Below are 14,371 nucleotides of genomic sequence, written 5' to 3'. Positions count from 1 at the left end.
GATTACAGCCAGGCGATCAATCGATACACGCAATTAGACGCATACCCACTTCCCCGCATATCTGACATGGTCAACCAGATAGCACAATACCGGGTATTCTCGACGATTGATCTGAAGTCGGCATACCACCAGCTCCCCATCAGGCCTGAGGACCGCCAGTACACGGCCTTCGAGGCTGACGGTCGCCTCTACCACTTCCTCCGAGTCCCCTTCGGCGTCACCAACGGGGTCTCGGTCTTCCAAAGGGAGATGGACCGGATGGTTGACCAGAACGCGCTGCAGGTCACCTTCCCCTATCTAGACAACGTCACCATCTGCGGCCATGACCGGCAGGACCACGACGCCAACCTAGAAAAATTCCTCCGTACGGCCCAACGGCTGAATCTGACATACAACAGAGAAAAATGTATGTTCCGCACCGCGCGCCTCGCTATTCTTGGCTGCGTGGTGGAAAACGGAGTCATCGGCCCCGACCCCGACCGAATGCGCCCCCTCTTGGAACTACCCCCCCCCCCCCCACTGCCTAAAAGCCCTGAAGAGATGCCTAGGGTTCTTCTCTTACTACGCCCAGTGGGTGCCCAACTATGCGGACAAAGCCCGGCCCCTCATCAAGTCAACCTCCTTCCCCCTGATGGCAGAGGCCCGTGCGGCCTTCACCCTCATAAAAGAGGACATTGCGAAGGCCACAATGCACGCAGTGGATGAGTCCATCCCTTTCCAAGTGGAGAGCGATGCATCCAACTTCGCCCTAGCCGCAACCCTTAACCAGGCGGGGAGACCCGTGGCCTTCTTTTCACGGACCCTCCAGGGCCCCGAAATTCGACACTCCTCAGTCGAGAAGGAGGCCCAGGCGATAGTGGAGGCTGTACGGCACTGGAGGCATTACCTGGCCGGTAAACGTTTCACCCTGCTCACTGACCAACGGTCAGTAGCATTTATGTTTAACAACAGACAAAGGGGGAAAATCAAAAATGATAAGATATTGCGGTGGAGGATCGAGTTATCCACCTACAACTACGATATCTTATACCAGCCCGGGAAACTTAATGAGCCCCCCAGACGCCCTATCCCATGGGACATGTGCCAACGCACAAGTCAATAGGCTACGGACCCTCCACAATGATCTCTGCCACCCGGGGGTCACCAGGTTCTTCCACTTTATTAAAGTTCGCAACCTGCCTTACTCCATCGAGGAGGTCAGGACCATGACCAGGAACTGCCAGGCCTGCGCCGAATGCAAACCGCATTTTTATAGGCCAGACAGGGCACACCTGATTAAAGCCACCCGCCCCTTCGAACGTCTCAGCGTTGATTTCAAGGGGCCCCTTCCCCCCTCTGACCGCAACACGTACTTCCTCAATATTATTGACGAGTACTCCCGTTTCCCCTTTGCCATCCCCTGCCCGGACATGACCAGCGCCACAGTCATCAGGTGCCTCCACGACCTGTTCGCCATATTTGGCTTCCCCAATTACATCCACAGCGACAGGGGCTCGTCGTTCATGAGCGACGAGCTGCGCCAGTACCTGCTCGAGAAGGGCATAGCCACGAGCAGGACTACCAGCTACAACCCCCAGGGTAACGGACAGGTAGAGAGGGAGAACGCAACGGTGTGGAAGACCGCCATGCTCGCCCTAAAATCCAAGGGCCTCCCAATCTCCCGCTGGCAGGATGTCCTCCCCGATGCGCTCCACTCCATACGATCACTGCTCTGTACTGCCACAAACGCCACCCCTCATGAGAAGATGTTCGGCTTCCCCAGGAAATCCACCTCGGGGACATCACTACCGCCATGGCTGATGTCTCCGGGACCCGTCCTGCTCAGGAAACACGCGAGGAGCCATAAGACGGACCCCCGGTCGAAAAGGTTCACCTCCTCCACGCCAACCCACAGTACACCTACGTGGCGTATCCTGACGGGCGGGAGGACACAGTCTCAATTCGAGACCTCGCATCCTCAGGTACCACCCGAAACACCATCGATCACCATCCACTACCTCCACCCACCACCACTACCCACGACGCACCACCGGGGTGTCTACCACGAACTGACGACATGCCGGTGCCATCCCTACCCCGAGAGGACGACACGCCAGTGCTCCGTCCCACACGAGAAGCGGCCGCGGGCAAAGAACCGCCGCAACCGGCACCACGAAGATCATTACGGCAGACAAGACCCCCGGAGAGACTTTCGTATACGAACTTTTGAAACACTTCACCCCGCCGGACTCTTTTTAAACGAGGGGTGAATGTGGTAAACCACTGTTAACCTGTACATGCCTGTGTGGTAAACCATTGTTAACCCTGTACAAGTCCAGGCATGTCTCAGCCCCTGGCTCCACCCCTAACCCCGGGTATAAAGGTGACTCACCACCCTTCCCCCGGGAGCTCTTAGGATGGATTCACTAGCAGAGGCATGCTCTAGTTCTTAGTCAATAAAAGCCTACTTCATATAAGTCCATTTCGTAGTCTTTGGTATTGTTGATAGCGCATCAAGAGGCCAGTAGCCTTTGCGTCTCGGTCACGAACCTCAGCCGAGCGCAACTATGCCCAGATTGACAGGGAGGCCCTCAGCCTAGTATGGGGAGTAAAAAAATTCAACCACTATCTGTATGGGCAGAAGTTCACCTTGCTGACTGACCACCAACCACTTGTCTCCATCTTTAATCCTAAGAAGGGCGTTCCATGATGACTGCACAACGGTTACAAAGATGGTCCCTGTTTCTAGGGGCAAATCAATATGAAATAGAATATAAAGGCACGAAACAGCATGGAAACGCTGATGGGCTATCACGCCTGCCACTGCCTACTGTGGAGGAAGCACCAGCAGTGGACCCTATCGAGATATTTTATTTGTCAATAATTGAACGATTGCCAGTAACGAATGCGGATATAGAGAAGGAGACCCGCAATGATCCGACACTGTCTCGGGTATATGATTTGACGGTGAGGGGATGGCCAACACATGGCGACTCACTGTTGCCAGCATTCTCATCCAGAAGAGAACAGCTGTCAGTATGCCAGGGGACAGTGATGTGTGGATCCCGAGTGGTGATTCCACCCAAGTTAAGGGAGAGAGTGCTAAATGAGCTTCATGAAGGTCATCTGGGAGGGGTGAAAATGAAAAGCCTTGCTAGGGCTCATGTGTGGTGGCCGGGGATCGATCAACAAATCGAGGACCTAACCAAGAGCTGCTCAGGATGCCAGAAGGTCCAAAATGCACCACCACATGCCCCTCTACACCCATGGGAGTGGCCCTCCTCTCCATGGCAATGGGTGCATATTGATTTTGCTGGTCCATTCATGGACTCAATGTTCTTAATAGCAGTGGATGCTCACTCGAAATGGCCTGAGGTGATAAAAATGTCCTCAACCACTACAGAGAAAACAATTGCAGTCCTACGGACCATATTTGCCAGGATCAGCTTGCCAGAGCAGATTTGCTCTGATAATGGACCACAGTTTGTGTCCGAAGAGTTTCGAAAATTTATGAGAAGGAATGGGGTAAGGCATTACACATCCGCCCCGTATCATCCAGCCACAAATGGATTGGCTGAAAGGTTCGTACAAACCTTTAAAAAGGCGATAAAGGCCATGTGCGACGATGAAATTCCACTAGAGCATAAGGTGGACAATTTCCTATTAGCCTACAGAAATGCGACACATGCAGTTACCAACCAGACCCCGGCCATGATGTTCTTTAACCGAAGGTTGAGATCTCGCCTGGATTTGCTCAGAGCCAATGTGCGAAGAAATGTTGAGGATAAACAATTCCAGCACATCAATGAGAAGCCGACAAGGAGCTTCAATGTAGGACAACCAGTCTTGGCCCGTGACTACCGAACAGAGAAATGGCAACCCGGAACGATATGCACAAGGCAGGGGCCATTAATGTACACAGTGGATGTCGGGGAGAACATTGTGAGACGCCACGTCGATCAGATCTTAGCGTCACAGGAACGAGTCAACTCCATGTCTCGAGTACCTGGGATGAACCCGACATACCTCCGAACCAGTGGAAACCGATGAACTAACCGACGAAAAGGGGCCAGAATCGCCTCCGCACCAAGAACAAGAACCTCAGGAAAGGCGCTATCCCAAAAGGATCAGGAAGCCGCCCCAAAGACTGAATCTATAAATGGACTATTTTCAGTTAATGTTGCATGTTAAAAATGTTAATTGTTAAATGAATGTTATGGTACTGTTAATCTAAAAGGGGAGGAATTGTTGTGTATGTACCTTTTAAGAGAGAACTGTTTTACAGCTCCTGTATACTGTAGTACCGGCAGTGACCACACCTGTATATAAAGCCAGAGTAGGCTTCTGTACTTCAGTCTTGAGACTACTCTACTCCAGTAAATACCTGTTGATTGTTAAGTTACAGCCTCCGTGTAGTTCTTGGGGAAACATCCTATTTAAAGAATCACAGATCTAACAGCTTCTGCCCCCATAACATCACCTCTGGAGTCCCCCAAGGATCCATCCTTGGCCCCTCTTTTTCCTCATCTACATTCTGCCCCTTGGAAACATTATCCAGACATGGGGTCAGGTTCTACTGTCACCATCCAGTAAATAATGATGACACTGCTGTTGTGGTCAGCACACTGACAGTTAGAGGAGTGCTAATACAGACTGCCTGACTAGTGCCTGATCAGAAAGCGTCCCCCTGTCTTCCAGTGCTCTTTGTTCCTTTTGCTTTCCTTTCTGCTCTGTCATTTCCCCCACACCTCCCCCCCCCCCCCCCCGACCATCTGGTTTAAACCTCTCCCCACAGAACTAGTTACTCTCCCAGCAAGGACAATGTTCCCAGCCTTGTCCAGTGAAGCCTGCCCATCCTCTACAAGCCATTCAGCCCTAAAACTGGTCCCAGTATCCCAGGAAACTGAACCCTTCCCTCCTACCAACTCTCCAGCTGAAGGTGTAACTCCCTTACCTTACTATTCCTATACTGACTGGCACTGGGAATAATCCTGAGCTTCCTGCTCTCACTTTTGTCACCTAATTGCTGAAACTCCCTTGGCAGGACTCCAATTCTGTTCCATCTGGTGGCATTGGTTCCAACATGAGCCATGACTTCTGGCTGCTCCCCTTCCGTCTCCAACATCTTTCTCACCTTCTCTATGATCCCCCCACCCCCCGTTACCCTGGCAGCTTGAGGCCCTCAGTGGCAGCTGCAAAAGCCCCTGTCTGTTCCCTGACTGCAATCTCCAATTACTGCTGCGTTTCTGCACCTGACTCACCCTTTGGCAGCCCCTTTGCACCCAGTTTTCCTCCTACGAGTTGTTGACATTGTCACAGGGACTCGGCACTGAATCGCTGTTTGTCAATTTAACACTCCTGGGGGCCCCTGCACTGCCTCCTGTTCACTCTTCCCACTCAGATGGACAGTCACCCGTTTCCCCCCCTCACTGACTCGCGCTGTCTGCAAGGTGATCACCTGACTGAGAGACGCCAGCTCCTGGAGTTCACAAACCATGAGCTTGAGTGTGAGCAGTCGGAGAGACTCCTACACGAGGGCGTCTCAGACACGCGCAGCATCCAGGACCGCGCATACCGGCAGTTACACCCCCGTGACAGGCTGATCCCCCTCCCCCCTTGTCACAGGCTCTCTCTCTCCCTCCCCCCCCCCCCCTTGTCACAGTTTCTCTTTCTCACCACCCCCCTCGCAGCACAGGCTGAACCCCTTCTCCCCCCCCAACCCCCCCCCCCTTTGTCACAGCCTGACTCTCTTTCAATTTCCACATGTATGCTGATGACACCCAGCTCTACCTCACCACTTCTCTCGACCCCTCCATTGTCCCTACATTGTCAGATTGCTTGTCTGACATCCAGTACTGGATGAGCAGAAATTTCCTCCAACTGAATATTGGGAAGACCGAAGCCATTGTCTTCTGCCCCCACCACAAACTCCATTCCCGAGCCAATGACTCCATCCCTCTCCCTAGCAACTGTCTGAAGCTGAACTAGACTGTTTGTAAATTGGTGTCATATTTGACCCAGAAATAGGCTACCGACCATATATCCATGCTATCCCCAAGACTGCCTCTATCCAACTCCGTAACATTGCCTGACTCCGCCCTTGCCTCAGCTCATCTGCTGCTGAAACTCTCGTCCATGCCTTTGTTACCTCTAGACTTGACTATTCCAATGCTGGCCTCCCATCTTCCACTCTGCATAAACTTAAGGACATCCAAAACTCTGCTGCCCATATCCTAACTCGCACCAAGTCCCGTTCACCCATCTCCCTTGTGCTCACTGACCTACATTGGCTCCCAGTTAAGCAATGCCTTGATTTTAAAATTCTCATCCTTGATTTCAAATCCCTCCATGGTCTCGTCCCTCCCTATCTCTGTAATCTCCTCCAGCCCGACAACCCTCCGCGATCTCTGCGCTCCTCAATTTTGGCCTCTTGCGCACCCCTGATTTTAGGTGGCCGTGCCTTCAGCTGTCGAGGCCCTAAGCTCTGGAATTCCCTCCCTAAACCTCTCCACCACTTTCTCCTCCTTTAAGACGCTCCTTAAAACCTACCTCTTTGACCAAGCTTTTGCTCATCTGCCCTAATATCTCCTTATATGGCTTGGTGTTAAATTTTGTTTGATAACGCTCCTGTGAAGCGCCTTGGGATGTTTTACTACATTAAAGGTGCTATATAAATGCAAGTTGTTATTGTTGTTTAGTTATTTAACCCCTCAAGCTTAACTTTAGGCCCACTGCACTTTCAGGCAGAACTCCTGTTGAAGGTAAGCGCCAGTCTCGTGGTCTTTCGCACTACACTTGTCTCATGTATAAAGTGTGAAATGCTTATTTTGATCTTTGATCTTGTGTCCCTATTCATCCAGACACTTGGCCTTCAGTACGTTTGCTTGTCTCCTTCATGGAATATAATTGATTTGTACTTGTTTCACCTCCTGCTGGCTGGCCTTTGGTCCTGCTGTTATTTGGACAGGAGCTCTTTTTTGAATCTTGCTCCAATAGCATCACCTGCCTTCCCTCTGCATATATTTTACTGGGTTTTCTTTCAGGGCTTCATGTCAATACCAACTCTCCTGTTGATAATTTTAGTGAAAAAAGCAACATGCAATCTTTCTGTACTCCGGCTAAAATCATCCACTGTAAATGTTCCCAGCTTTGCTAATCCATCAGCTAAAGGAGATGGTCTCATGAGTACATTGAAAGTGAATGCAGTCTTAAATAAGGGTAGGTTTGAAATATATCTGATGTCATTATTTGTGGTGTTTTAATTATCTCATCACATATTTCTGTTGTTTTCCAGAATGTTTGCTTCATATTTCCTCAGTTTTTGTACCAGTTCTTTTGTGGATTTTCTCAGCAGGTTAGTACTCTGCTCCATTTCTTACCATTGCATCATTCTGTGCTTGAGAAGTGAAGCGTTGCTGTGAGCTTAGCCGATCACACAGGGAAGGAGCACAGTTGCAGTCTTTGTTGATCATGTGCTGCAGTGGCTTTATATATTTTGAGCTGTGTGAGTTGCACTTTCCCAGGCTGATGTAAGATTTGTACCAAAACAGTGATGATTCACATCAGTGTATTAATTTGTTGTACCCTGAGCACAGGCTGCTGTTCCCCACACACACAGTTATCGGTGAATGCAAGCTGTCGGGGCAGTTGCTGACTTAAAGCTCGGGTCCTTCCCAACAGTGACTACACTTCAAGAGTGCTTCATTGGCTGTAAAGCGCTTTGGGACGTCCTGAAGTCGTGAAAGGTGCTGTAGAATTGCAAGTCAAAAAGAAAAGAACTGCTGGGCTGCATCTCTCAATTCAGGAGCAGCATTGACGTAAACTGAGACCGGGATCCCAGGTCCGGAAATTCCGGGAGTCCCACTGTAAGTTTAAGAACTTAAGAATTAGGAGCAGGATTAAACAACACGGCCCCTCGAGCCTGCTCCGCCATTCAATAAGATCATGGCTGATCTTTGACCTGAACTCCACTTTCCTGCACTATCCCCATATCCCTTGATTCCCCTGGAGTCCAAAAATCTATCGATCTCAGACTTGAATATACTCAACGACTGAGCATCCACAGCCCTCTGGGGTAGAGAATTCCAAAGATTCACCACCCTCTGAGTGAAGAACTTTCTCCACATCAGTCCTAAATAGCTGACCCCTTCTCCTGAAACCCCTCATTCTAGACTCTACAGCCATAGAGTCATAGAGTTATACAGCACAGAAAGAGGCCCATCGTGTCTGCGCCGTCCATCAATCCCTGTCTATTCTAATCCCATTTTCCAGTACTTGGACCATAGTCTTGTAAGCTGTGGTGTTTCAAGTGCTCATCTAAATGCTTCTTGAATGTTGTGAGGGTTCCTGCCTCTACCACCCTTTCAGGCAGTGAGTTCCAGATTCCAACCACCCTCTGGGTGAAAAAGTTTCTCCTCAAATCCCCTCTAAACCTCCTGCCCCTTACCTTTGAAACTATGCCCCCTGGTTATTGACCCCTCTACTAAGGGGAAAAGTTCCTTTCTATCTACCCTTTCTATGCCCCTCATAATTTTGTACTCCTCAATCAGGTCCCCCCTCAGCCTTCTCTGCTCTAAGGAAAACAACCCCAGCCTGTCCAATCTCTTCATAGCTGAAGCACTCCAGCCCAGGTAACATCCTGGTGAATCTCCTCTGCACCCTCTCCAATGCAATCACATCCTTCCTACAGTGTGTTGACCAGAACTGCACACAGTATTCCAGCTGTGGCCTAACTAACGTTTTGTACAGCTCCATCATAACCTCCCTGCTCTTGCCTTCATTAGCCGAGGCATAGAATATAAGTATCCCATATGCCTTTTTAACCACCTTATCTACCTGTCTGCTGCCTTCAGGGATCTATGTACATGCACACCAAGGTCCCTCTGATCCTCTGTCCTTCCTAGGATCCTACCATTCATTGTGTATTCCCTTGCCTTGTTTGTCCTCCCAAAATGCATCACCTCACACTTTCCAGGGTTAAATTCCATTTGCCACTGTTCTGCCCATCTAACCATCCCATCTATATTGTCCTGTAACCTAAGGTTTCCCTCCTCGCTATTTACCACTCCACCAATTTTCGTGTCATCTGCGAACTTACTGATTATACCTCCTACGTTGATATCTAAATCATTAATGTACACTACAAACAGCAAAGGACCCAGCACCGATCCCTGTGGTACACCACTGGACACAGGCTTCCAGTCAGAAAAACAACCTTCGACCATCACCCTCTGCCTCCTGCCACTAAGCCAATTTTGGATCCAGCCGGGGAAACAACTTCTCAGCATCTACCCTGTCAATCCCGCTCAGAATCTTGCATGTTTCAATGAGATCACCTCTTATTCTTCTAAACTCCAGAGAATATCGGCCCAATCTACACAATCTCTCATCATAGGACAGCCCTCTCATCCCAGGAATCAATCTAGTGAACCTTCGTTGCACCGCCTCCAAGGCAAGTATATCCTTCCTTAGGTACGGAGACCAAAACTGTACACAGTACTCCAGGTGAGGTCTCACCAAAGCCCTGCACAATTGCAGCAAGACTTCCTTATTCTTGTACTCCAACCCCCTTGCAATAAAGGCCAACATGCCATTTGCCTTCCTAATTGTTTGCTGTACCTGCATGCTAACTTTCTGTGTTTTATTTACAAGGCAACCCAAATCCCTCTGCACACCAACATTTAATAGATTCTCACCATTTAAAAAATATTCTGTTTTTCTATTCTTCCTACCAAAGTGAATAAACTAACATTTCCCCACAATTCCAGAGATGAGGGGGTTGACTTATGAAGAAAGGTTGAGCAGGTTGGGCCTATACTCATTGGAATTTAGAAGAATGAGAGCAGATCTTATTGAAACATATAAGATACTGAGGGGGCTCGACAAGGTAGTTAGAGAGGCTGTTTTCCCCTCGTGGGGAAATCTAGAACTCGGGGGCATAGTTTCAGAATAAAGTGTTGCCGTTTTAGAACTGAGATGAGGAGGAATTTCTTCTCTCAGAGGGTTGTAAATCTGTGGCATTCTCTGCCTCAGAGAGCTGTGGAGGTTGAGTCATTAAATACATTTAAGGTGGAGATAGACAGATTGTTGCAAGATAAGGGAGTGAGGGGTTATGGGGAGCGGGCAGGGAAGTGACTTTGAGCCCAAGATCAGCCATGATCTTATTGAATGGCGGAGCAGGCGCGAGGGGCCAAGTGGCCTATTTGTGCTCCTATTTTTTATGTTCTTGCATTATACTCCATCTGCCACCTTCTTGCCCACTCACTTAACCTGTCTATATCGCTTTGCAGACTCTGATTTGGACAGGTTGGGTGATTGGGCAGAAGCTTGGCAGATGCAATATAACGTGGATAAATGTGAGGTTATCCACTTTGGTGGCAAAAACAGGAAGGCAGATTATTATCTGAATGGCAATAGATTGGGAGAATGGGAAGTGCAACGAGACCTGGGTGTCATTGTGCACCAGTCGCTGAAGGTAAGCATGCAGGTGCAGCAGGCTGTTAAGAAGGCAAATGGTATGTTGGCCTTCGTAGCGAGAGGGTTTGAGTACGGGAACAAGGATGTCTTGCTGCAGTTGTACAGGGCCTTGGTGAGACCATACCTTGAGTATTGTGTGCAGTTTTGGTCGCCTTATCTGAGGAAGGATGTTCTTGCCATGGAAGGAGTTCAGCGAAGATTCACCAGGCTGATACCTGGGATGGCAGGAATGACGTATGAGGAGAGATTGGGACGATTGGGCTTGTACTCGCTGGAGTTTAGAAGAATGAGAAGGGATCTCATTGAAACCTATAAAATTCTGACAGTACTGGACAGACTAGATGCAGGAAGGATGTTCCCGATGTTTGGGGAGTCCAGAACCAGGGGTCACAGTCTAAGGATAAGGGGTAGGCCATTTAGGACAGAAATGAGGAGGAATTTCTTCACCCAGAGAGTGGTGAATCTGTGGAATTCTCTACCACAGGAGGCAGTAGAGGCCAATACATTAAATATATTCAAGAAGGAGTTGGATATATTTCTTAAGGCCAAAGGGATGAAGGGGTATGGGGAGAAAGCAGGGACCAGGTACTGAATTTGGATGATCAGCCATGATCGCATTGAATGGCGGAGCAGGATCGAGGGGCCGAATGGCCTACTCCTGCTCCTATCTTCTATGTTAATTTCTCCAGTACTTTTTCTTTACTAATGTTAGTTCCTTTAACTTCCTCACCCTCATTAGTTTGGTGGAGCAGACATTCTGCTGTCTGTGTCCAAATCCGCAGACCCTGTCCTGAATCCCAGGGTCGGGATCAACACAGCACCAGGTGGCTTCTGCCTGTGAGGGATATCAGCATCAACAGACTCCTGGAACATCAGAGCAATGCTACTCTGCAGCACCAGCCCAGTGAACAATACAGCTTGTAGTCTTAACTCCCAGTGCAGCTATCGGAGCTGCTGCTTAAGGTTTTGATCTCTGGGGTCTTAGGGGCCTTTGCTGCTGAGAGTTCTCCCAAGACTCTTGGGCAAACTGGGTGAAAGTCCCAGGTTATCCCTGGAACTGATCCGTTGGGGGCAGGGGAGGGGGGGAGGCGTGAATGGAAGACAAGATTTACTTGGAAATGATTCCAGTGGTTGGACCGTTCCAGTCTTGACCACCAGCAGCATCTTCTCTCCATCCAGTGTCAGTGAAGAGAAGTTTGCAGTTCGTGCGAGCCTCTGATGCGCGATCCCGGTGCACACGTCCCCGGTGTGCGGGCCCTGGACCGATTATTGTGCACGCGGACTGAGTGCTCGACCAATCATGTGCTCTGAGATGGCCACAGATGCACAGAGTGTGGCTGTGGGGAATTGGATGATAATCAGCGAGTGGCTCTTGCTCACATTTACAGGAGACTGACACTGAAGGGTAGCAAGTAAGAAAATCGGGGCCAAGCAATGGAAGGTAGAGGAGCATGTCTGCCCCATCTGAAGATGCTGCATTATATAGAATCCCCCTCAATCGCCACTCCCTCAAACAACTCTCTAATTATCCAGGGCATTTTCCCACACTCTCTGCTCCCACCCAGTCCCCGGACAGTCCATTCCACACATTAACCTGCTGTCTGGACAAAGCACTTCAATCTAAACTGTCTCCCGCATCCCTCTACTCAGCCCAAGCCCAGGTTCCTGATTCTAGAGTTTGTGTCAGTCTCAAACAGATCAGGTTCAATTTATCGATTCCCTGAAGGACCTTAAATTCATGAATAATCTCATCTCCCCCATCCTTCTCTTCTCCAGAGTAAACAATCCCGGGATCTTCACCCTCTCATCACAGCTCAGATTCCTTAAGCTCAGTATCAATTTGTTGCCCTTTTCTGCACTGCCTCCAGTGCCAGGATATCCTTGCAGAATTGTTCCCAGTGCTCCAGGTATATTTCCTGTCTTTATGGAAGGTGAACTGAAGAGCAATGCAATGAAATGAGGCTGATTGTAAACCAACAGATTGGTTTATTTCACATGAAGTATATAAATTAATAGAATAAAGCGTCCACAGTGTGGTTCAATCAATTTCATGCGACAACACATACCATAGGACAGGGTATTGATCCGCTGAGATTACAATAAAAAACACCAACTTGAATTAAAGTTGCTCCTTTGAAGTCAATGGAAATAAAAACGGGGGGAGGGTAAGAAAGGGGGGGTAGGGGTAGGATTGGGGGAGAGGTGTAACGGGGCTGCTGATTCGCTATCGCCCGCTTTACACGATCGCACAAAGTTAAAATGACCCCATTCTGTAATTCTGTTCCTAAGTCGTGTTTTCCAGTTAGTATTCTGTCACACCCTTCTTGCAGTTTAAATTTGTTTTTCTAAAATCCTCTACCACCTCACTGTCATTTTTGGTCTTAGTTTGTCAATAGTAGCAAACTTGGCAATAAGGCACTCACCAAATCCTAGGGTTATGTTGTTTCCTGGAAGGATAGACTCTGCTGAGGGCTGGGATTCCTACCTATTCTGCCCCAAATAGCCCCTGCCTCTGAGTCAGAAGGTCGTGAGTTCCAGCCCCACTGTTGGACTCGAGCACATAATCTAGGCTAACATCCCAGTGCAATATTGAGGGAGTGCTGTATTGTTGGAGGTGCTGCCCTTTGGATATGGTTAATCTAACACCCCGTTTGCCTGTTCAGGTGGATTTAAAAGGTCCTGTGGCACGGTTCAAAGAGCAAAGGAGTTCTCCCGGGTGTCCTGGCCAACATTTATTCCTCAACCAACACCACCAAAACAAATTATCTGATTATTTTGTTCAGTGCTGTCCATGGGACCTTGCTATACACAAATTTGTTGTTGTGTTTACCTATATAAGACAGTGACTACTTTTTAAAAATTAATTCATTGGCTGTGAAGTGCTTTGGATGTCCTAAGAATGTAAAAGTTCCAATATAAATGCAGGTTTTTCATCTCCTTTTCTTCCTATGTATAAGGTTTTGTTCAGGGCTATGCCCTTAGTAGTTTAACTCCAGCATCCATTTCCTGTTGTCTCCTGCATCAGAAGCAGTTGATAATTGCCACTAATTAGTTCTCTTTCACACAATTACAACCTATTCCTACGGCCCTGGTGCTGGAAAAAGGGAGTTTCTTTCAAAGTGTTTTGAACTTTCTCAAGTTTGCAGTTACTCTGAAAAGTTATGTTACAATTGTTAAATAGAGATTACTGGTGGAAATGCACCAATCTCCCTAATCATTCACAAACTACCTGTTCCCTGGGGCAGTTCTATTGCTAGTAAGCTAGAGGGATAATTATGCAATTGTTTAGCCATTCATCACCAGATCTGGCTGGACCACATAAAGCATAACATAAGAACATAAGAAATAGGAGCAGGAGTAGGCCAATCGGCCCCTCGAGCCTGCTCCGCCATTCAATAAGATCATGGCTGATCTGATCCTAACCGCCAATCTACTATCACAGAACCATCTCCTGAATCTAACAGAATTAGACACACGAAATAGGAGCAGGATCAGGCTACACGGCCCCTGGGCCCGCTCCGCTACCCACAGGGCCATGACCGATCCGAACCTAGACTCATGTCCAAATTCCTGCCCGCTCCCCGTAACCCTTAATTCCCTTTACTTCTAGGAAACTGTCTATTTCTGTTTTAAATTTATGGAATGATGTAGCTTCTACAGCTTTTTGGGGCAACATATTCCATGGACCTACCACCCTGTGAGTGAAGTAGTTCCTCCTCATCTCAGTTTTGAAAGAGCAGCCCCTTATTCTAAGACTATGCCCCCTAGTTCTAGTTTCTGCTAGTTCTGCTCTCGTCTGCCAACACTGCTCACTATTCCAGAATCATTCTGGATTACAAAGATAAACTTTGGCTTCTATTCTCTACGGCTAGTCGTCTTCTTAAACCGCTCTCCCCTGTCTCCTCCACCCTCATCT

At 48.6% G+C, this 14,371-nt stretch overlaps 1 protein-coding gene across 1 annotated transcript in view; it reads left to right on the top strand.

Annotated features, from left to right (window-relative positions):
* The window catches only part of atp11a (ATPase phospholipid transporting 11A), a 302,919-nt gene that overhangs the window by 185,143 nt on the left and 103,405 nt on the right, over positions 1–14,371 (top strand). Inside the window, exon 20 of the mRNA XM_085999881.1 lies at positions 7,274–7,333. Coding sequence (XP_085856007.1) covers positions 7,274–7,333 — 60 coding nt within the window. The remainder of the gene's footprint in view (positions 1–7,273; positions 7,334–14,371) is intronic.

Source organism: Somniosus microcephalus, chromosome 10, assembly GCF_052327205.1.
Source record: "Somniosus microcephalus isolate GS21.2 chromosome 10, FLI_Smic_1.0, whole genome shotgun sequence".
In the NCBI taxonomy this organism is placed as follows: Eukaryota; Metazoa; Chordata; class Chondrichthyes; order Squaliformes; family Somniosidae; genus Somniosus; species Somniosus microcephalus.
Note: the sequence above shows the minus strand (reverse complement) of the source record. Positions and strands in the feature narration are given on the sequence as shown.